General features: G+C 38.8%; 1 protein-coding gene across 1 annotated transcript; it reads left to right on the forward strand.

The window, feature by feature from the left end:
- The first annotated feature begins 1,015 nt into the window (after positions 1-1,015).
- On the forward strand, positions 1,016-13,815 carry LOC118217802 (keratin, type I cytoskeletal 19-like). The gene is made up of 8 exons (XM_035399835.1): positions 1,016-1,538; positions 2,298-2,380; positions 3,221-3,377; positions 3,764-3,925; positions 4,213-4,338; positions 10,140-10,360; positions 13,153-13,166; positions 13,330-13,815. The coding sequence occupies exons 1-8, from the start codon at positions 1,122-1,124 to the stop codon at positions 13,374-13,376; spliced, it is 1,227 nt and encodes a 408-aa protein (XP_035255726.1). The 5' UTR covers positions 1,016-1,121; the 3' UTR covers positions 13,377-13,815.
- The last annotated feature ends 9,407 nt before the right edge of the window (positions 13,816-23,222 follow it).

Raw genomic sequence — 23,222 nt, forward strand, 5'->3', positions numbered from 1 at the left:
TTTGTTTTACAAGATAAGTTTTAAATACTGACAGATTATATATTTTTCTGGTATTAGTATGTGAATATTAGAACAAATAATCCATACATATACATTATGCTGTATTTAATATAGTGTTACTGTCAACTATGTTGACAGTACAGTACATTAATATATTAATATATCTTTGTCAGAGAATGCACTCCAGGTCTTGGATGAAGACTATGCTTACAATATATATATATCCCTTATCTTCAGACTGTGTCATGCAACACATTAGTATTGAGAGAAAGCCAAATAAAAATAGAACAAATAGGGAGCAGATTCGAGTAGAAAGAAAATTTAGCAATACAGAAGAATCCATTCATTTCTCATGGCAGTCCTTTAACATTGGGGTATTGGATTAGTCATTACATGTGCATGAATGTTTTTTTCCAAGCCACTCCCAAAATCTGTGAATTGAGGAATTTGAGACTTCAGCGATATAGAATGATGGAACGGAAAGTCTAGTTGACCAACTAATGAGAAAATCAACATTAAGCTAACTGCATAATATTTTAAAAGGCACGTATGATAGTGTATAATGTATAAATAGTTAGTTACACTGCCAAAAAGGCACTTTAAGGTCAAAATCCAAAAAATCATCAGAGGATTTGTGTGTGTTCAGGGGGTGTTGTTGGAATGAGGCAGACACCCTAGACAATATATTGTTAGTTTGCTAGCCTGTGGTGTGTCACAGAGAAGTGGTGAAATGCTTTCAGAAAGCAAGAAGGAAAAAAGGAAAACTTACACATGCATGCCAATGTAATGTCTTCAATAAATGGAACTTGAACCCTGGCCCTTTTAAACAAAGACTGTGTTGTGCTCAGCATAGCTGTGGGTGGGGTGTGTGCATAAGGGGATAAGGAAGTGTGTGTGTGTGTTTGTGCGTGTGTGTGTGTGTGTGTGTGAGAGAGAGAGAGAAAGAGAGACCAAGAGAGAGAGGAGGTGTTCCCAGGCTATCCTGTCCACCCAAAAGCATGGGCTATATAAGGAGGAGGCACCCGTATAGCTGTCTGAAATACCTTGAGCCTTCAGTCCAGGGCAGTGATATAACAGGTTTCTGTGCTCTTTAGCTTCACAGACAGTCCAACAGGATAGCCATGAGTGTGAGCAGCGTACTTATGAGTGGCCCCACCACTTTCATGAAGAGGTCATCAGTCCCCAAAGCCTATAGTGTTCATGGGGGAATGGGGAGTGCTAGAACTCGTATCTCTTCCTCAGGTCTCAGTGTCTCCTCCGGCTATGGTGGTGGCTATGGGGCTGGCTATGGGAGCAGCTATGGTGGGGGCTACATCCTGAAAAATGCGATGGATTTCAACACACTCCACCTGAATGAAAAGGCCACCATGCAGAACCTAAATGACCGGCTAGCCAGCTACCTCGAAAAGGTGCGCTCTCTGGAGGCAGCCAACTCCAAGCTGGAGCTCCAGATCCGAGAATTTTATGAGAAGAAGGGCCCGGCTGCTTCACGTGACTACAGTGCATACTGGGACACCATCAATGACCTGAAGAAGAAGGTAAGATCCCATCTATTAAAATGTTTATTGAATGTTCCTGGACTATCTTTAGACCATAATTTGAGCATAGCCTGCCTCACAGGTAATTTACGGATTACCAACAGTGCATTTTGTATTTTGCAATGGCTTGTCAGTACATTACAGAATAAGGCTATAAAAAGACCATAACCAATGCCATTACATACTGCAGTACTGATACTTTCAGCAGAAGGAGCCAGTGATGTATTTTAGAGGTGCAATCTTATTGATTTTTAGATTGAAAATTAGTGTAATACCTTGTGGCATCATTTATAAGAAATTATTAAGCATTGTATTAATTAGGCAATGTGCAGGAAAGATCCATGGTGTTGGCTTTGCCAATAGAGCAAGGTAGTTAAATATTAGTGATATCATATTGCCTCTTAAAATTGAAGAAAAAGTACAACATTTTCTAATATAAACAATTAAATATACATGAAAATTCTAACATTTAATATATTCTCTAATAATAAAAAAAGAATGTCTGCATTATAATTCAAACAAGCCAAACAAAAGCAAAGTTGTATATTTACTAATTAATATCAATAATAATTTACTATCAGTGCAACATATCCAAATCTATTCATGGGATCTGAAATTAAAATTTGAGACTTGTAGTTACAGTGTTGACCAAGTATGCATTTGTTATGCGCAGTGTACTAAAGCAGAATTTACAAAGTTATTTTTGTATTTGTGAAACTTTGAAACAATATGATAACCAAAATGTTTTTTTCCCTCCAGATCAATGCTGCCACTATCAACAATACCAATATCCTGCTCCAGATTGACAACGCTAAACTAGCAGCAGATGACTTCAAGACCAAGTAAGTCCACAACCTCCTTACAATTTCTGTTAATTTTTTATAGTAAGTTTATTAGTAGGTTAATTTATATCACACCTTTCTTATATAAAATCACAAAGTGCTTCAGAAGTATAACAAAAAAATACAGAGACAACATGAGCCAAAATTAAATGAACACCAGTAAAAATGGGTCTTCAGCTGCATTATAACGGCATCCAAAGTGTCCAAAGATCTTATGTCTAAAGGGAAGCTGTTTCAGGGTTTAGGAGCATTCATAAGCCCAATCACATTTAGTTTTTAGAGTAATGTAGTATGTTCTTTCAGGAAAATTCAATGATGAAAATATGCAGAGAAGGTGTCTAGTCCATGGAAATGATAATGAACCTAAGGCCGGCACTCTTCTAGGAATAATTTGTTAGATCAAAAAAATAACGACTGACACATTTCAGACAAAGGAGCTTCGTTCTGAAACGTGTCAGTCTTTATTTTTTTCCCTTGATTTAAAAAATGATTCATAGAAGAGTGCTGTCATAAAGCCTCATACCATCACCAGTCTTTGGCTGGACCGCAACAGCGGGGCCAGCCCTACAAACGCGAATGTTTGTGACTGAGTGAGTCACACCATTGGTCGGCCGGTCCAGCCATATACTAGGTTTTAACCTGGTCTTGTTTTTTTTTTGGTTTAGTTAAGGGGATAGTTGGCAGCTTGGTAATTATTAATTAATTACAGAGAGACAGCATTGCTGCATGTACTTTCCGTTCTCTGGATGCTAGATAATAATAACCGGCTGCAAATCTGGCTGCATGCTTGCAGATTGTGCTGTTCCTCTCTAACACCAGTGTTCTCTTCTGAATAATCAGGTATGATCATGAGCTGATGATGCACCAGTCAGTAGAGGCTGATATAGCCAACCTTCGTCGCCTTCTGGATCAGACCACACTGACTAAGACAGACTTGGAGATGCAGATTGAGGGGCTGCAAGATGAGCTTGCTTTCTTGAAGAAGAACCATGAGGAGGCAGGTGTTACAGGCTTACATGTTTTGTGCCTTGAAATGGGAGGAAATTGGGTTTCGTCCTCATCAGTTCTTATTTGTCCCATGTTGCTCCTTACCCATTGAGCATTAGTAGCTGGAAAGTGCCCTAGTGCCCCATAAGTTATCTCTACATGTGGTCTTCTCTTTGAAAATTGCTGCCTGGAATTTGACTTTTACATTCTCATTTACATTTGTTTACTTTCTCAATCTTGAAAAGAACACTCCAGTAATTAAGAGAGAAAAAAATGTTATTTACTGTATTATTCAAATAATGTACACAATTGTTCCCCAAAAATGAGGGGGGGGGGGCAAATCCCCTTGGCCACTCCTCTCCTTCAGTTCTCTACTGTCTTGGCTTTTGGCAATAGGAGTTGGCAGCCCTGCGCTTACAGTTGACAGGGACAGTCAACGTGGAAGTGGACGCTGCACCTCAACAGGACCTTAACAAAGTTCTGGAGGAGATCCGGTCCCAATATGAAGCCATCACGGAAAAGCATCGCCGTGACCAAGAGACCTGGTTCAATGACAAGGTAACTACAGCACCTCTACTGCTGTAAATAACTTGGACCTTATAATGAATGAAATGTAAGTGCAATCTTCCAGATCTTGTAACTGGAATGACATAAGCCTGGCATGGATTTATACCTTCTGATAAAAATTGAGAATTCCTATATGAAAATGTAAATAGACTGTATACTTCAATAGCTTGTCAAATCGAGCTTTGTTGTAGCAACAGATCAGTGAAATGCTGATTTTCTTTATTGCTTTCAATGAGTGACAGAAAGAGGGGTGAGCTCAATATATGTGTGCTTTGCAGACAGCAGCCCTGAACAAGGAGGTTGCCATTAGCACAGAGACCATCCAGACCACCAAGACAGAAATCACAGACCTGAGGCGAACCCTGCAGGGATTGGAAATTGAGCTGCAGTCTCAGCTTAGCATGGTAAAATGTGCGGGTACACACATCATTACAAATACAGAAAGGCAAACATGGATACTGTTTGCAGCTGACTGACCAACCTAGTAAAACTCACAATATCAATGGTAGAAACTAACTTTCATTGGTGAGTGAATATTAAACAAAAAATGAAACAATGGTTGGCTGAACACACACTGCTTTTTGCTCCATCCAGATGTATAACTACATAACTGGATCAATTATCAGGCTTAATGAATGTTGGAGACCATTTGCTGCAGGTACACAGTGTTTCACCATTTAAAATATTCAGGCTCAAACATTGGACTTAATATATTTCTGTTATATTTAGTATTTTGTTCACAAATCACAGTTATTCCTTTATTTTAACATTTATTTAATTTCACCATTGTTTTCACATATATGTCCCTTTATCTATTTTACAATTCTTCTATTTAGTATTTTCCATCTTCTATTTATTATTTTCTTCCTCCAGCATATTTGAAGGTGGCACACTTGAGCCTCAGAATTATACTGAAAAGGGTGTAGCTAAGGTGGCTAGGTGGGCCTGACTACAGGTTTTGACATGCCCTTGGCTAATCATCTGTGGGTTTGACTAAAGATGTCTGCCGCCATCTAGACCACCAAGACATTCAAAGTAATGTAAGTGTAAAAAAAGTGGTGAAATATAAAAATAAAGGAATAAATCTGTTATGTAGACACCCTAGAATTACTGTGGTTATGCTGAGCAGTGTCACAGCCTCCTGTGATTTTGCAAAGTAACCAATTGCTGACTGCCAAAATGGCTTCTAGATTAATTGTTACATTACAGTAATGTAAAGACTCTTGTACCTCTCTGTGCATTCAAAATTGTAAAGAAGGAGGTAAACTCTTTATTTTGCAGGGGACAAAAAGAAATCACCATTTAATATCAAAACTAAGCATAAGGGGAGTGCAGTGGAAACACATTTAACTTTGACAAACAAGTGGTGTGTAAGTCTGCCAAGTCTGAACAGAGCTCTAAGTATGTTGGATCAAATCTTGGCCATTGCTCCGAGTACCCTGTGTCAGTGGAGCTGACCACCATTGATACTGTTACTCAGTTAATTGTTTCTCAACCAACAGATGTTGCTATTGAATCTTGTTCCATTCCCTATATAGCTGAGGCCAAAAATTTACATACACCTAGGCTAAAGATATTCAAACTCAGTTTTTCACAACTCCCCACATTTCATGTTACCATACATTTCTTTTAGCGAGTCAATTAGGGCATCTACTTTGTTCACGTCAGAGGTCATTTTAAAACAATCGATTAGAGACAGATTTATTCCAGCTTTAATTCACTATATCAGAATTGCAGTGGGTCAAAGGTTTACATACACCAAGTTGACTGTCTCTTTAAACAGTCTGGAAGATTCCAGAAATTGATGTAATGGCTTTTAAGCCTCTGATTGGCTAATTGTCATAATTAGGAGTTATTTGGGAGTGAATTGGCACCTGTGGTTGTATTTAAGGGCCTACTTTTAGAGCCACTGCCTTTTTGCCCTTGATACCATGGGAAAATCCATGCAACTCAGCCAAGACCTCAGAAAAAATGTGTGAACCTCCACAAGCCCGGTTCCTCCATAGGAGCAATTTCCAAACAACTGAAGGTACCATGAGCATTTGTACAAACAATTGTATGCAAATATAACAATCTTGGGACCACACAGACACTGCATTGTTCAGGAAGGAGGCACAAATTAAATATCAGGGCTGAGCGAACTTTGGTCCGAAAGGTTCAACTGAACCCCAAGAAAACAACAAAGGAACTGGTGAAGGAGTTGGAGGCATAATACCAAAGTATCTACATCCACCATTAAGAGAATCCAACATCACCATGGCCTGAAAGGCAAGGAAGAAACCCCTACTGCAAGACTGGCATTAAAAAGCCAGAATGAAGTTTGCAGGTGATCACCAGGACGGAGACTTAACCTTTTGGAGGAGTGTTGTCTGGTCCGATGGAACAAAAATCGAACTGTCTGGCCACAATAATCAGCGCTATGTATGGAGGGAAAAGGGTGAGGCTTTTAATCCAAAGAACACCATCCCAACTGTGAAGCGTAGGGGTGGCAGCATCATGTTATGGTTGTGTTCTGCTGGAAAAGGGACCGGTGCACTTCATAAAATAGATGGCATCATGAGGAAGGAGGATTATCAAAAAATACTGAAGCAACGCCTCAACGCATCAGCTAGAAAGTTAAAACTTGGTCGCAACTGGGTCTTCCAGCAGAACAGTGATCCTAAGCATACCTCCAAAGTTGTAACAAAATGGCTTAAACGCAACAAAGTGAAAGTATTGGAGTGGCCATCACAAAGCCCTGACCTGAATCCCATAGAAAATTTGTGGACTGAACTGAAAAAGTGTGTCTGAGCAAGGAGGCCCACAAACCTGACTGAGTTACACCAGTTCTGTCAGGAGGAGTGGGAAGAAATACTGGCAAAGTATTGTGAGAACAGGCTGATAAGTATCTCATGGGTCAAAGATACTGTTACATATAATCAAGAGCAGAATAACCAACATCATTGATAGCAGGATTTCAGAATGCCAACTGAGTTATAGAAAAGGAAAAGTAACAAGAGATGGCATCTTCATACTAAGAACAATTGGAGAGAGGATGATATAAAAGAACAAAAAAGTTTACATGGTATTCATAGACTATCAAAAGGATTTTGATCGTGTAAACCATGAGCGACTAATTGAGATATTGAAAGAAGAAGGAATTCCGGCACATGAAATAAGAATAATAGAAGATCTATTTTGGAACCAGAAAGAAGCTGTCATTACGGAAAATGGAGAAACAGAAGAAGTTGACATATTAAGAGGTGTAAGACAAGGATGTACTTTATCTCCAATTCTCTTTAATTTGTATATGGAAAGGATGATCGAAGAAGCACTACAAGAGAAGAGAGGGATACAGATAAATGGGGAGAGCTGGACAAGCATCAGGTATGCTGACGATACAGTTCTTCTGGTAGAAAATGAGCAATAACTCCAAGAAATGTTAGAAGTTGTAAATCAGAGATACAGAATGGCATTGGACAGCAAAAAGACCAAAGCAATGATTATGGGAAAAGGTGAAATTGAGAAGATCAAAATTAAATTGGCAGATTCAGAATTAGAGCAAGTGCACAAATACAAATACTTGGGAAGTTGGATCTATAAAGATGGAAGATGTCTGGAGGAAATTAAATGCAGGATTGGACAAGCAAAAATGGCTTTCTTGGAGAATAAAGAACTTCTGAGAAGCAACATCAACATCACAGTGAAGAAAAAGATTATTGAAACCTAGTTTTTGGTTTTCCTTTGCTAATTATTTATGTATTACTTAGGCCAACTGACTAAAATCTGAAAGTTCACTCCAAAAAAGCCAAAGCAATAATTATATTATTGTATATATTTATAGAATTAATCTTTCGGTTGAAAAAATACTGAAAACACGTTTAATCAACCCATTTCTATTATTACAAATTTCTTTGACATTGCAGTAATTCTGGTAGAATTATCTACTGCTTTTCAGTGGTGCACTGGAGTAGGCTTCAACACCCAGAGGAGTTATCCCACATTTTACAAAGGCTTGGCTGAATACTTGAATCTGATTGGTGTGTGGTGTGCATTAATTTTCAATAACCGGACACCTCAGCCTTTTAACTGTTCTAAAATCAATGTGTTACAAAATACAACATTCTAAATCAGTTAAACAGCAACATCGTTCTTTCGATTTGTAATTATTGTTTTATCCCCTCTCCTTTTCAATATCCAATTTCACAATTAATGGCAACATTTAATCACGGCTTTACTTACTGTAACTAGCGTCATTTAGGGTTGCCACAGAACCATCCCTTATTTGGATAGTAACATAGGTGTTCCATTTGGCAACCTGACACATTTTCTTCCATCTCTTTGACTCTGTTTACACTTGGTTTTAAAATGCGTCTTAGGCTATCAGATCACAAGTGGACAGCACTAAATACAAGTGTAAACGACCACCAAGATGCATTGTGACCCGATCACTCAAACCACTTGCCGAGGTGGTCTGGGACGCATTTGACCACATATTATTTGCAGTGTAAACGCTAATGCGTCCTGATGCGTCTCCGACAAGGACGTAACAGGAAAATACGTCATCAATGCAATTTTTCGTCTTGTCCTGAGCTCTTTTGCAAGTCACAAATGACTTTGTCCTGCCAATCTCAACAGTTGGAATAGCCCGTACATGTATATTAGTTTGTTTTCTTTTGTTTTCTTAGCTAGCCCATGCGAAACGAGTGTGAACGGCGATGTGTCTCGACTGTCCACTTGTGTTCGGTTCACCGAAACGCATTTTAAAACAGGGCCTTTGTGAACGGTTTTGTTAGTAATATAATTGCATTTTGAATATAACTCAGTATTTAGCTAGCTAGCTATCCGGGATAACAAGCATGCCGTGAGACCATTTTGACCTAAAACCCATCTGAATTTTAATATTGGCTAGGTGACAAGTGATGGCAAACCTATCATAAAGCTAGCTGCCATTCTAACTGAGTTTCAGAGAACCTTAGAAAGACGCTGTATATACTATAATATAATATAATATACTGTATATATGTCTATACTGCATGACCATGCCATTTTAAAAAGCAAGACAGAGCTAGGGAGATGAATTTGATTGAGTTATGGTTTCATGCAATTTTATTCAATAATGTAATGACAAAAATGACCAAAATTAGTGCTAACTGTATGGTATAAAACTAGAAGGAATGATTTTTCCTTATAGAATCATTGTTTTCATAGAATTAATGACCAGAGGTTTTTGCTTAAGAACGGTAGCCTACAAATAGAACTACCTACCAGAGTTTTGCATAACAATGGTCCAGATAGAACTATCAATGAGAGATTAGCTTGACAACGATAAAACAATATGGCAAATGAGCTGCAGAAGAATATTTCAATTTCAGCTGATTAAGTCGATAAAATAAATAAATCAATAAATATAAAAGTAACTCATATATTGTCATTGTTGATAACCCATTGTATAAGTGGAATAAACCACTCTGGGATGTCCCGTTTTTGGAAAATAATTAATTTTGAGGGTGGTTAAGCAACCTTGGCTTCGCCTCAGCCGCATCTCCTCTTTCAGGGATTCGGGGGGTTGGACCCAGGCGCAGAGTAAAAAAACACGAGAGACTCCAAAAGGAAAATTCAAACAAAGACTTTACTTAATAAAAAAAAAAAACAGGGAACAAACAAGGCCACGAGGGGCAAAACCACAAACACAAAAAGATACTTAAGAACTGAAAAAAAAACAGAACAGAACACGGGCAGGGCGGAACACAGGCAGGACAGAATACGGGCAGGCGGAACACACACAAGCAGGAACGCAGGCAGAAACACAAACAGAAACACAAGGAACCAGCACCCGAGTCAGGAAGACAAAGGACTTAGACTCAAAACCAACAGGGCACAGGAGGGCACAATTAACAATCAAACCAAAGCAGGGTGGGAACAACGAGATACAAGCAGAAACAAGCAATAATACAATTAACCAACAGGGGACACAAAACAGAAGTGCCGCCATCTGGCGGCCCAACAGGGAAAAACGGAGACAGAAACACAGAACCATGACATCCTCCCCCGTTGTACATTATTTTCCAATAATGGGACAGCCTATCATGATTTATTCCTTACATACTCGCTGAAAACATACATACATGCATGCATGCTTACATGCATACACACTTGCATACATACAATACAGTGCAATAAACACTGAATCACCGCCTGTTGTTTACCTTTTGCTATCCCACAGAAAGCTGCTTTAGAGAAAACACTGGCAGACACAGAGGGACGCTTCAGTGCTATGCTGGCTGGCTACCAAAACCAGATCAACATGTTAGAGGCAGAACTGGCACAAGTGAGGGCCAGTACAGCACAGCAGGGCCGGGAATACCAGATGCTGCTGGACATTAAGAGCCGACTGGAGCAGGAGATTGCCACCTACCGTAGCCTTCTGGAGAAGGAGGAGAACAGGTATCTGTAGCCCTCCACAACAAAAACACACCCATACAATGCTACTTATTAAACACAAGCATATTAGCTGAAATGTAGGATCAGTATTCCTATATACAGTACCCTATATATAGAGTGCAATAATGTTTGGAACAAAGCCACATATGTTTAGCTCTGTACTCCATATTTTTAATCAAAAAATTCATAAGTGGTTAAAGTGCAGATTCTTTTCTCTTTTATTAAAGGGTATTTTAATAGATTTTGGTTTCACCAAGTAGAAGCACAGCACTTTCTATACATAGCCTCCCAATTTCAGGGTGTCATAATGATTGGGGAAAATGATTTCATGGGTGTTTCTTATTAGTCAGGTGTGTTCAATTGCTACTTTACTGCAAGTATGAGAGCTTTCTACTGAAAGCTAGACTTGATTCTGGCCTTTTGATTACCTTTGTAGTCTATTATTGCCAGTTTTCAACATAAGAACCAGAGTTGTGTCAATGAAAGTCTGAAAGTTTGAAAGTTTCCTTGTTGGGTAGTAAAGGCAAGTTAGTCACTGTTTTAGAGAGATAAAGATTATTGGGATTGCGATTTGTTGAATTTTTATGAATGTGACATTGTTGGTGATGATTTGTATATATTGTGAATCATAAAAAATTTTTTATCAGTGCTGTAATGTTAGCCTATGTTTTTCCAGCAATCCAAGCCAGCTAATTGCTTGGTAATAGCTAGCTAATTGCTAATGTATGTGATTTAACTAGCGTGATTTGAACTGAAGGCAGAGGGGAGACTGATGCCTCCTATCAGTTTAGTCCAACGACTAGGCTCGGTAAGTCTGAGTGCTAAAAACTCATGGTCCGAAAAAGTGGAATGGCTAGCTAATAGAGAGCCTGCGGACGAATTCCATGCATTGCTGGTCATGTGTATTGCCTAAGTGCACTGTTGCAAGAGATTACTTTGATTTGATCCATCCATCCATTATCCATACCCGCTTATCCTCGGCAGGATTGCAGGGGGTGCTGGAGCCTATGTCAGCGTGCATTGAGCAAGAGGCAGGAATACACCCTGGACAGGCCGCCAATCTATCGCAGGGCACACATATCATTCACTCACACACTCATACCTATGGGCAATTTAGAGTCTCCAATTAGCCTACTTTTATGTCTTTGGACTGTGGGAGGAAACCGGAGTACCCCCGTGGACACGAGGAGAACATGCAGAATCCACACAGAAAGGCCCCAAGCCGAGACTCGAATCCACAACCTTCTTGCTGTGAGGCGACAGTGCTACATGCTGCCCTGCTTTGATTTGATGATTTATGTATTCATGCAAAATCAAAGAAGCATGTCAGTATGAAAACAATTATTTCATACTGCAACATCTGAAATCAAATTGGTTCATAATAAATTGATGATGGCACAGACGGCACAGAGGAGACAAGGTAGTAGTGGTGTAAAATAGAGTGCATTTTTCAAGCAATGGAATGATTCAAAATGATCTGATTGAAGCCATTGCTTATGGTGCAGGTAGAAAAGTGTGAAGTCACCACTGCTCGTTTTTGGAAGGCAAATAGATGAGAGAATCTCCTGTAAAGCTCAGTTGTCAATAATTCTGAGTCAATTGGAAATGGTTGGTTGAATGAATTCATTTGTGCATATTCACATATGAAATGTTTATGCAAATAAATAAACCTGCTTCACCGTCTTAAGTTGCCGAAGTAAGCAAACTGACATTTTGTTACACATTGTAGATCTAAATTTGGGTAGGAGGCTAAAGTTATTTTTTTAAATTTGTTTTAAAAATTTTCAACCTTGTACACATTGGACGTTCAGAAGACGTCATAAAAACTTTCATTCCGGCTCTTCGGAGCACGTCTTTTCAACGTGCGACAAAGACGTTCAAAAGACATCTTTTGGACGTGTCTTTGCTCAGTGGGAGGGGGCAGTTAATTCTTCACATGCGATATGGGTGTTTGAAAACATTTTTCATTAAATAAATGAAATAATAATTTGAACAATGTATTTAAAAAACCCTTTAATAAAAGCTGAGAACCTGCACTTCAGCCACATATGAATTGTTTGATTACAAATAAAAATGATGGATTACAGTGCTAAATCAAAATATGGCTTTGTCCCAAACAATAAGGCAGTCAATGTATAATGTACACTCAGGCATCTGAAATGATCAAAATGTATTTAGAATAAAATTCAGTAATCAGCAAGAATGTATACAAAAGTATAAATATCAATTCAGTAATACAGAAATGTATTTTTTTGAAAAGGACTTTATATAATCATGAGGAATCCCAGACATACATTTTCAATGAGGGAGAGATAAGTTATTTTAAAATATCATAATCATAAAGCACCACAGCACTCAAGCAATAATCTGGCCCTTTCCTGCCAGAGGAACATTTTCAGAAATTTTTGGTTTTTGACATGCTTCCTATCCCCCTTTTTAGTCCTTGCTCATGAGGTTTTATTTTTTTTTTGTACTTTTTGATTGTCTGCAAACTTTGGGGTGGAGTTTGCTGGACTAAACATTGCTGATTAGTCAAAAGCAATATTTGTGAGAATCGCCAAACAGACAAAGCAAAGGCAACAGAAAAGCGAGCGGGTCTTCAAACAAAGGAAAAATGTAAATGGGAAAACATAATGAGACAAAATCATGGACCGAACAACACGGTACAAGCTTGAATCAGTATAATAATAATAATAATAATAATAATAATAAAAGCAAACATCCAAAGAATTTTTTCCAACATAAGATACAGGTAGTGATTCAGTAACATGTTGTTTTTTCCTTTTCACTTTTAGGACTCCAGGCACAGGTAAATGACATTTTTATTTTCATGGCAATGATGATTAGTATTAGAGAAAAAATAATATCTTAGTGCTATAAAATTATCTTAGTACAATTCAGTATCAAAATGTTTACACAAGGTAGTGAGATAACTGAGGAGTTCTTTGAGTTCTTTGTATCTCTCCCTACAGGTGGAACAACCACAGTCACCACAAAAACTGTTCGTTCTATCAACTAGAGGCTAAGCACCTCTTCTATAGAAAATCGATGATTGTTTCAGAAGTACATCTCTGCTCATTCTGCCGATCATCTTCACAGAGATAGCAGTCACACTGTGGCCTCTACGTGTTTGCTTAATATTGCAAATAATATAGTGCATCTCCTCTGCAAAGCCTTAATACCCCAGAGTTTATATGAAATGTGTGTCAATAAGAGGAAATTTTGTCTATTGGCTGTTGCCATATTAGTCAATTATTGATGAGATTACTACATGTGCCAATAGGCTTTCTTCTGGGCTTTAAAGCCGTAAGCAGAAATTATGATAGAAATTATATAAAAATGCATCATGTCATCATTTCATTTAATAAACTTAAAATTAAAAGATTAACCCGGCTGCTTTGATCTCACAGTACTGCAATGCTTACATTTCTAAAAATAAATCTGTGACAAACTCCAAATTGTCTGTTTTATGTGGACTTACAAGAGAATGTATATTTCAGCTATGCCTGTAGTAATTTATAACATTTTAACAAAGCTTTTTCATTTTCTCACACCAAGACAGCAGAATATTGCAAGAATATACACTACATTTCCAAAAGTATGTGGACACCTGAACATCACTCCCATATGTACTTGTTGAACGTCTCATTCGAAAACCATGGACATTAATATAGAATCGGACCCCCCTTTGCTGCAGTAACAACTCCACTCTTCTGGGAAGGCTTTCCAGTAGATTTTGGAAGAACATTATTGAGGTTGGGCACTGATTTTGGGCATAAGGCCTGGCTCGTAGTCGGCATTCCAATTCATCCCAAAGGTGTTTGATAGGGTAGAGGTCAGGGCTTTGTGCAGGCCAGTCAAGTTCTTCCCCAGAAAACCATTTCTTTATGGACCTTGCTTTGTGCCATGCAGCATTGTCATGCTGAAACAGGAAAGGACCTTTCCCAAACTTTTGCCACACAGTTGGAAATGCCCAATTCTCTAGAATGCCATTGTATGCTGTTGCACTGAGATTTCCCTTCAATGGAACTAAGAGGCCTTGCCCAAACCATAAAAAAACCCCAGACCATTATTCTTCTTCCACCAAATTTTACACTTGGCAATATTCGAGCCAGTACAGTTGGCACTATGCATTCTGCCAAACCAAGATTTGTTCGTCAGACTGCCAGATAGTGAAGCATGACTCATCACTCCAGAGAACGTATTTCCACTGTTCCAGAGTCTAAAGGTGCTGTACATCTCTCCAGCTGATGCTTGGTGCATGGTGATCCTAGGCTTGTGTATGACTGCTTGGCCATGGAAATCCATTTCATGACGAATTGACAAACAGTTCTTGTGCTGACATTGTTTCCAGAGGTAGTTTGGAAGTCTGTAGTGAGTGTTGCAACCAAGGACAGATGATTTTATGCACTACACACTTAAGAGCTTGGCGGTCCAGTTCTGTGAGCTTGTGTGGCCTGTCGGTTCGCGGCTTAGCTGTTGTTGCTCCTGTATGTTTCCACTTCATGCGTAACAGCACTTAAAGTTGACTTGGGCAGCTCCAGCAGGCAAGAAATTTTATTAACTGATTTGTTGAAAAGGTGGCATCCTATGACAGTACCACGCTGAAAGTCACTGATCACTATGATCCATTCTATGGCCAATGTTTGTCAATAGAGATTGTATGGCTGTATGCTTGATGATTTTATGCACCTGTTAGCAATGGGTGTTGCTGAAATACACTCCTGGGAAAAAAAAAAATTGGCCAAGCCCAAAATGGCAAAAAATTAAGCTTTTAATGGTCTTACCAACAAATAATTGGTCAGAAAATGAGCAAGAATTAAACCTGAGACCTCCTGTGCCACCATTTGCTGTTTTCCTGTTCTAATTTTCCTATTAAAATCAATGGAAAAAATATTCAGGAGAAACAATGCTTGTAGTATCTACTGCATATCTGGCAGCAGCACGGTGGTTTGAGGCTCATTTGATACCTTGGACCCTTGATGACAATTCCCATAGAGATCCATTCAAATGCAAAGAGTTTTTGTATCGCTTGTAGGACAACCTGAAAATAAGATATCCACACTCTGATGATGTTGATAGGTCACAGACATCAGGAAGACATGGCATGCAAATGATCTGCAACCAAATACAAAACATGACTCTTTTATTTGACATTATGTTAATTTGTCTACTGTATAAGTGAATTTCCCTGTTTCTAGCTTTTCCACAAACAGTTCACTGCAGCAAAAGTAAACAAGCAAATGGTGGCACAGGAGGTCTCAGGAGTGCATTTTTTAAATTCTTGCTAATTTTCTGACCAATGATTTGTTGTTAAGACCATTAAAAGCTTAATATTTTGCCATTTTGGGCTTGGCCAATGTTTTTTTGCCCAGGAGTGTAGCTGAAACCACTAATTAGAAGGGGTGTCCACATACTTTTGGAAATGTAGTGGGGGAAAGTAGAAGTCAAATAATTTGGTTGCTAAGTGACCCAGAGCACATAGTCTAAAAGCATAAATGAGTAAACATTGATTATAGATAAGTAAGCCTTTAGAGCAGGATGTTGGACTGAGGAATTGAGTGATTCACTTACGTTTGGTTTTGTTATGGGAACCGCAGTGAACAGCACCATAAATAACAGAGAATCACCTTAGAGTAAACTGTTTCTTGGATAAAAATGTTTTACAGAATGTCATTCTAAACTGTACCATGAATCATGGTGATTTAAAGTTTCACATTTACTTGAATTATACCCCCCCCCCCCTTTATTAATTTCCATTCCATTTAATCAAATACTGTGTCTTTTATGTTTTACAAATTTTAGGGGAGCCATGGCAACTATAACAGTGACAGGATGGTCATAGTTTTTTGTTTTTGTATGTCTTCTTATAGTTGTCCCCACTAACTTTAGTAGCATACACAAGTTCAGATTGTCTCATGTGCAGACATATTATGTAATGCTGTCTGTTACTTAATCCTTTGGCTCTAAAAGCTGTTTCTGCAGCTGCCAGTGGAAAGTTTCAGTACACTTTGGGTTGATTTTAAACAGAAAGAGAGGACGCACTCATTTATTTGCTAAGCTTATTCAGCCAAACAAGTCTCCCATTGTCTATTAATGCACCAGACCATAAAAACCACCTCTCCCTCTATTTAATACATTTAATACATTGTGCCACAAATTGACTTATGTATGTATCCAGTTACAGTGATAAAAGCAGTTTATGTTGATCTGGGTAGTTAGAAATCTCCTGTTCATCAGCAGATCTGTGATCCCCCTTCAATGTTCCCTCACTGATGCCATGCCATCTGATATAGCTAGAATCATCCCACACTTGCTTTGAATGTCCATGTATCTACCTCACCCTTTCTTGATTAATATTTTCAGTTGTAATCAACAAATGTACATTCTTTTTGACACTTAAAGTTACAGATGTTTTCATTTTAGAGAAGGAAAGACCAGGTAGCAATTTTTTTACATGTCAACTGCTGACATGTGTGATGTTATTATACAGTACCTTCGGAAAGTATTCTGTCTCCTTCACATTTTGTTACATTACAGCCTTATTCTAAAATTGATTTAATTAATTTTTATTCTTATCAATCTATACACAATACCCCATAATGACAAAGCAAAAATAGGTTTTTAGAATTTTTTGCAAATTTATTAAAAATAAAAAACTGAAATATCACATTTACATAAGTATTCAGACCCAAAAACATTTCTGCTGCATTGAAGATCTCAAAGAACACAATGGCCTCCATCATTCTTAGATGTAAGAAGTTTGGAACCAGAAGGACTCTTCCTATAGCTGGCTGCCCGGCTAAACTGAGCAATCAGGAGAGAAGGGCCTTGGTCAGGGAGACAACGCAAGAGTGGCTTCAGGACAAGTCTGTGAATGTAAAAAATTCTAAAAAACAGTTTTCGCTTTGTCATTATGGGGTATTGTGTGTAGATTGATGAGAATAAAAATGAATTTAATCCATTTTGTAATAATGCTGTATCGTAACAAAATGTGGAAAAAGTGAAGGGGTCTGAATACTTTCCAAAGGCACTATAGGTGTGATAAAGGAGAACAGCAGAGTTTTTAGGCATATATAATTAACAAAAATTAATAACTGGTGAGAGTGACGAAGACATGCACCACCTGGAAAGAGGAGGCCTGGAGAAACAGAAACCATGTTTCCCCGTGCATTCCTGCTGTTTGCTTAGGCAAGGGCTGCCGAACCCTGTTACTGGAGATCTACTGAGGTGTGCCCTAACAAAGCACGCCTTCATCAACCGCTAGGGATTTCATTGAGCTGCAAATTAGTAGAGTCAAATGTGTAAATTACAGTTGAAATGAAAACCTACAGGATGGTAGATCTCCAGGATCTACCATCCGCACTGGGCCGCACCAGTTAGTTTTTTACTAATACTAATACCCCCCGCTTTTAGTTAGACTTACCTGATTGTGTGGGATGGGCAAGTTATCTGAACTAGTGATTGACACTGACCGTGAAACGGTCATACGATAAACATCAGTAGCCTAATTCAAATATATATATTATGTCAAAAGACCAAAGCCCTCTGGTGCCCAGGAAAGAAAAAGAAGAAGAGAAGGGGAGGAAAAATGGGAAAAAGACAGAGGTAATGTGATGAATGAATAGTTCATCTATTGCATAGTAGATACTGTTGGAGCAGAGTGTTACTAGCTTACTTTGAACGATAGTAACGTTCGCTAATTTAATAAATAGCTATGGTTAACGTCAGTTACTCCCACCTTAAATTCATTAGGGAACATTGGAAAGACTATTCAGGTGTTTGGGGAATAACCTACAACATCATTTTGAGAAATACACTTGTCTTTTAAGTTTGCTGCATGAACCAAAACTGTGGTTGGTAGTTCTATTTGGACCGTTGTTAAGCAAAAACCTCTGGTCGTTAATTCTATGAAACCAATGATTCTATCAAGAAAAAATAGTTCCTTCTTGTTTTATACCATACATACAATTGGCACCAATTTTGGTCATTTTTGTCATTACATTATTTAAGAAAACTACATGAAATCATAACTCAATCAAACTAATCTCCCTAGCTCTGTCTTGCTTTTTAAAATGTTGCAGTCTCGCAGTGTAGACATTGCGTTTTTCCAAGACACTCTGAAACTGGGTTTGAATGCCAGTTAGCTTTATGATAGGTTCGCCGTCACTTGTCACCTAGCCAATATTAAAATTCTGGGTTTTAGGTCAGATTGGTCTCACAGCATGCTTGTTATCCTGGCTAGCTAGCTAGCTAACTATTGAATTGTATTCAAAACAGCGGTTACTACAAACAGAATCGTTCACAAAGATATGGATGAAAATGCGTCCTGTAGCCATGAGTTAAATACGCCTATTCTACTGTCCAAATAAGAGACCATTCCGTATTTTGCGGGATGGTTGGCATCCCTAAATGAAACCTGGAACTAGAACCGTGATTCAACGTTGCCATCTATTGCGAAATTGGACATTGAAAAGGGGAGGGGACGTAACAACAATTCAAAATCGAAATAATAATGTTGCTGTTTTAACTGCTTTAGAATGCTGGATATTGTAGCGCATTGATTTTAGAACTGTTAAAAGGCCGAGGTGTCCCTTTATTGAAAAATAAGGCCCACCCTTGGACCAATCAGAATCGAGTATTCAGCCAAGCCGTTGTATAAGTCTAGTTAGCCAACGTTAGCCCTGCTTGTAATAGTCAATTAAAATGCTTTTCCTTTTCCATCCCCTTTTGTAATTAATAGTTGTAAGCCTTTGCATTTTCATTATTGATTAGTCTTATATGTATATGTGGAATTGGCTGCGATGCAAGGGGCACCAGCTAAAATCTTGCCTAGGGCACCAAATTGGTCAGGGTCAGCTCTGGGTGGCAGTGAAACTCTCTGATGAATTTTGGATCCAGGATGTCCCGAGGACGTACCCAGGACCGCTCTTCGGGACTGTACCCCTCACAATCAACCAGGTATTGAACAAAGTGTCCAACCTGGCAACTGGAGAGGATACGCTGCATGGTGTAGACTGGTTGCCCTGCCACAATTCTTGGTAGAGGCTACGGGGGAGCCAGGACTAGGGGACTAGCGATAACAGGTCAGATTTTCGAAACGTGGAACATTGGGTTTGAGGACCAGTTTTCTAGATTCTATGGGAAGGAGGATATCTTGCATAGACTGTCTGGGATGTAGTAGTGGCAATCGATAGTGGTTAGCCTGATGCTGCAGTTTGATGATGTCAGAAGAACTTTGATTCTACCAGAATTTTTGTTTGAGAAATTTCAATGTGCGTCAGACTCCCGGATGTTCAACAAACTTAGAAGAGTGGGACCATGGGAGAATCTGTGGGCAGATAGCTATGTGGAAAAACAAAGAGTTACATGGTTCCTTGCCAGGAACCTAGTTCAGTTCATTATGCTTTCTTTGCCACTGTTTCAATCCCCCACACAACTGTGGCCACAATGTGGGAACTGGGAAGAATGAGCTCAGGTTTGGCTTCCATTTCAGAGGCATAATACAGTCTGAGGAGTGCAGGTTTTACTGTTCTTGGACCCATAGCAGTAGGAGAAATTTAATCTATTAAAAAACAAAAACAAAAAGAGTGTTCAGATGTTTTGCTTCCTGAATGTAAGTTAAGTTTTTATGATTAGTGTACACCAAGAACGGATGCTCAGCCCCTTCTAACCAATGCCTTCACTCCTCAGGAGCCAGTTTAATAGCTAATTGTTCTTTAGCTTTAATTGTTCTTTGTTGCTAATATAGTTGCTCTTGGCAGAGGTTAAACGCCATGAAAAGAAATCACATGGATGTAACTTCGAATCATTGGTACTGCATTGTGACAGGATAGCCCCCGACAACTGAAGCACCCACCCCTACAACAAATGTTATAGACGGCTCTGGATGAATCAGCATAGGGGCTGTAGTGAAGCTGTGTTTGAGCTCAGAGAAGGCCATCTCTCTTTCAGGAGACCATGATAACCTAGAACTGGACTTCTTAGTAAATGCAGCCAGGGGAGCCATAAGAGAACTGCATTTAGTCTAAAAAGCAGCTGTCAAAGTTATCAAACGTTGACACATGTTCTGGTCGATGTACCTGACGAAGACCTTTGAGGTCGAAACGTTGTACCAATAAATCACTTTGGGAGCAGAAAAAAACAGTGTGCAATGTAAATACTCTGTCTTCTATACTAACTATGTTTTTATCCTGCACCTGTTGGAATATTTTGGATGTGCGTGCATTCCCCCGGACTGCAAAGTTAGCAAAGAAAGCATTGTATTTGCTTGACAGAAGTAGGACATGGCCAATCCAACACCACTTGTACCTTCCGAGGGTCAATCTTCACCCCCTCAGTGGAGATAATGACCCCTAGGAATTAGACATCAGACACATGAAATTCACATTACTCAAGCTTGACAAAATTTCTGAACGGCATCACCAGATATTCGCAGTGCCCGTGAGATGTATTGCCAGCAGTTGTCCACTCATCACCTTCCTGTGTATGCACCGGCTGATATGTGTTCCGGAGATCCAGTTTAGAAAAGATCCAGGCTCCCTGCAAAGACTGAATGAAGAGGACATTAGAGGCAAAGGGTAATGATTCTTAGTAGGTATTTTGTTCAGTCCCCTATAGTCAATACGGCTTCTCAACCCTCCATCTTTATTTTTCACAAAGAAGAACCCTGCTCCTGCAGAAGTGGTAGATTGGTGGATATGCCCAGTGGTCAGAGAAGTATTAACATACTTCTTCATTGCTTGTGTCTCTGGCCAGGATAGGGAAAAATGCGACTTCAAGGTGGGACAGTCAGTGTTACACTGTTCTGTAATGTAATGGTTGAACAACAACTAAACCTCCTCACCTTGTCTGCATGCTTTAATGAGTTGGTATACCTAATAAAGTGGCCACTGAGTTATACAGTATTTCTAACATAAAAATGGGTCGAAATTGGCACTAACACAATAGGAAGCTTAATCTAAGATTTGTCCACTTTTGAATTATTAAATAAAAATGTATAAATCACATTTACATACAAATTGGATAATGAATTACCATCATGCACTACTATTCAGTTTCTGCAGGTTTCTGTGCATGTTTGTACAATGTCTGTAAGGGGGCAGGGTGCATATGTCTCATTAAATGAAGGATACAACCTGATACATTAGGAAATTATCTGGAATTGAATTTTGGGGAAATGGATGATAGTGCAAGTAATTTGACAAAACCACACACACTGGTTGTGTGTGGTAATTGGTAATGATTTAAGTACTGTATAGTGAATCATGCATGACTGAACACAGTGAATAAATATTTTGATTACTAGAATAAAATCTTAACATTTAACAACTGAAATATTACCCAGTGGTGTGAAAAGAAACAAAAGAAAACAGTATTGGACAAATATATTAGGCATTTTTATGCTTTCTCTTAATGTACCACAGTTGAATGTTAAATGTAACAATAATCAATTACCATATGCCTTCCTCTATAAAAAGAAAAAAAAATCTTCCTAGTTGTCAAAGTATGATGCCTGTTATCTAATCTAAATCTTTCTCCAGATACTCGTCTTCCAACGGTTATGCGTAATATCAATTTTCAATTTTATTTTCGGTTGACCATGGTTGTTGTGACCAAATATAGCCTCTGACATTCACAATTCCTCAATAAAATATTCTTCACCATGGGAACACAGTCCAATATAAGGAGTCATTTCATCCTGGCTACTGTGATAAAACCTCAAGGGCTGACATTGTTTGTGCAAAAACTCAATTTATGCAATTACTTAGAAATTTATCTTCAAAATTTCCTTGATTCAACATCTGCAGGTAATTTGTTATCCTGATGAAAAGAAGGCATACATTTTCAATTTCTGTTTATGCATGTGTCCACGATGGAGAAATAATATTATTGTCTCTTCCCAGGTATGACAGCCAGTACAGCATATATGGCCATGCTGGTAGCAGCTTTTGTCATAGTTTGTTTTGGCATGCCTTTGAGCTGGTCAGAAAGCGACACAGATCAAGCACTAATACAGAAGGCACAGTCCTGGAGCAAGGCACACACAGAGGCAATGGAAGGAATTGTCCTGCGAGAGAAATCACGGAAAACACGTGTGGCACAGCAGAAAAAGATTTGTTTTTTGGAAGATGACCAAAGGGACAACATTTCCAAGCAGATAATGCAAGCAATCTCAGGTACAGTATCACAGCTAGCCATGCTCATTCATTGAGTTTCTTAGCTGAAGGATTGTGTTTTGACCCAACAAAAAAGCCTTCCATGGCATATTTTTGCAGTCCATCAAAAAGGTATGCTTCCACATGATTGCAGTTTTATGCAGCATTTGAGTATTTGTCTTGTTGCATGTGATGTCGTACAAAATACAATATGTAATTGGTTTCCCTTAAAGGAATAATAATGTAGATGTTCAACACGTTAACAAAAGGAGATATGGGTTAGTATGATTAAGGGCAAATACATTTCAGTCATGTACACTACATGGCCAAAAGTATATGGATATAAAAGCTAGGTAGCTTAGTTCATCTTGGGTTGAATAAGGAGTTGCTGAGTTGCTGTTTGCCCTGGGTTGTGGCAAACAAAGAAGACACTTCATCTTGCTTGAGTTGTTTTGTACGCCAACGAAGGTAAACATTTCTTTTAAATAAGGCCATAGATGATCATCAGTGCACTGGCACTGGAAATGGTAGGTTTGTCGTTGCTCTCTGCAGCCATCTCCGCTCCTGCCATTTCAAAGCCTCTGGCTACTGACTTTAGCGTGACTTTTAGCTGCTAAACTGACACAGAATGAGATTCTCTAGCCAATGCTTTTATGTCCGCACTGTGCATTGTACATGCCATGGCAAGTCAAGTCAGTGTACACCAT

The sequence above is a fragment of the Anguilla anguilla genome, chromosome 2, assembly GCF_013347855.1.
Source record: "Anguilla anguilla isolate fAngAng1 chromosome 2, fAngAng1.pri, whole genome shotgun sequence".
Taxonomy (NCBI): Eukaryota; Metazoa; Chordata; class Actinopteri; order Anguilliformes; family Anguillidae; genus Anguilla; species Anguilla anguilla.

Excerpts from the sequence above, each read along its gene's own strand:
- LOC118217802 (XM_035399835.1), top strand. The coding sequence starts at position 1,122 with ATGAGTGTGAGCAGCGTACTTATGAGTGGCCCCACCACTTTCATGAAG. Across the intron at positions 3,378-3,763 it reads TGAAGAAGAACCATGAGGAG|GAGTTGGCAGCCCTGCGCTT; the intron begins GCAGGTGTTACA and ends TTTTGGCAATAG. Across the intron at positions 3,926-4,212 it reads AGACCTGGTTCAATGACAAG|ACAGCAGCCCTGAACAAGGA; the intron begins GTAACTACAGCA and ends TGTGCTTTGCAG.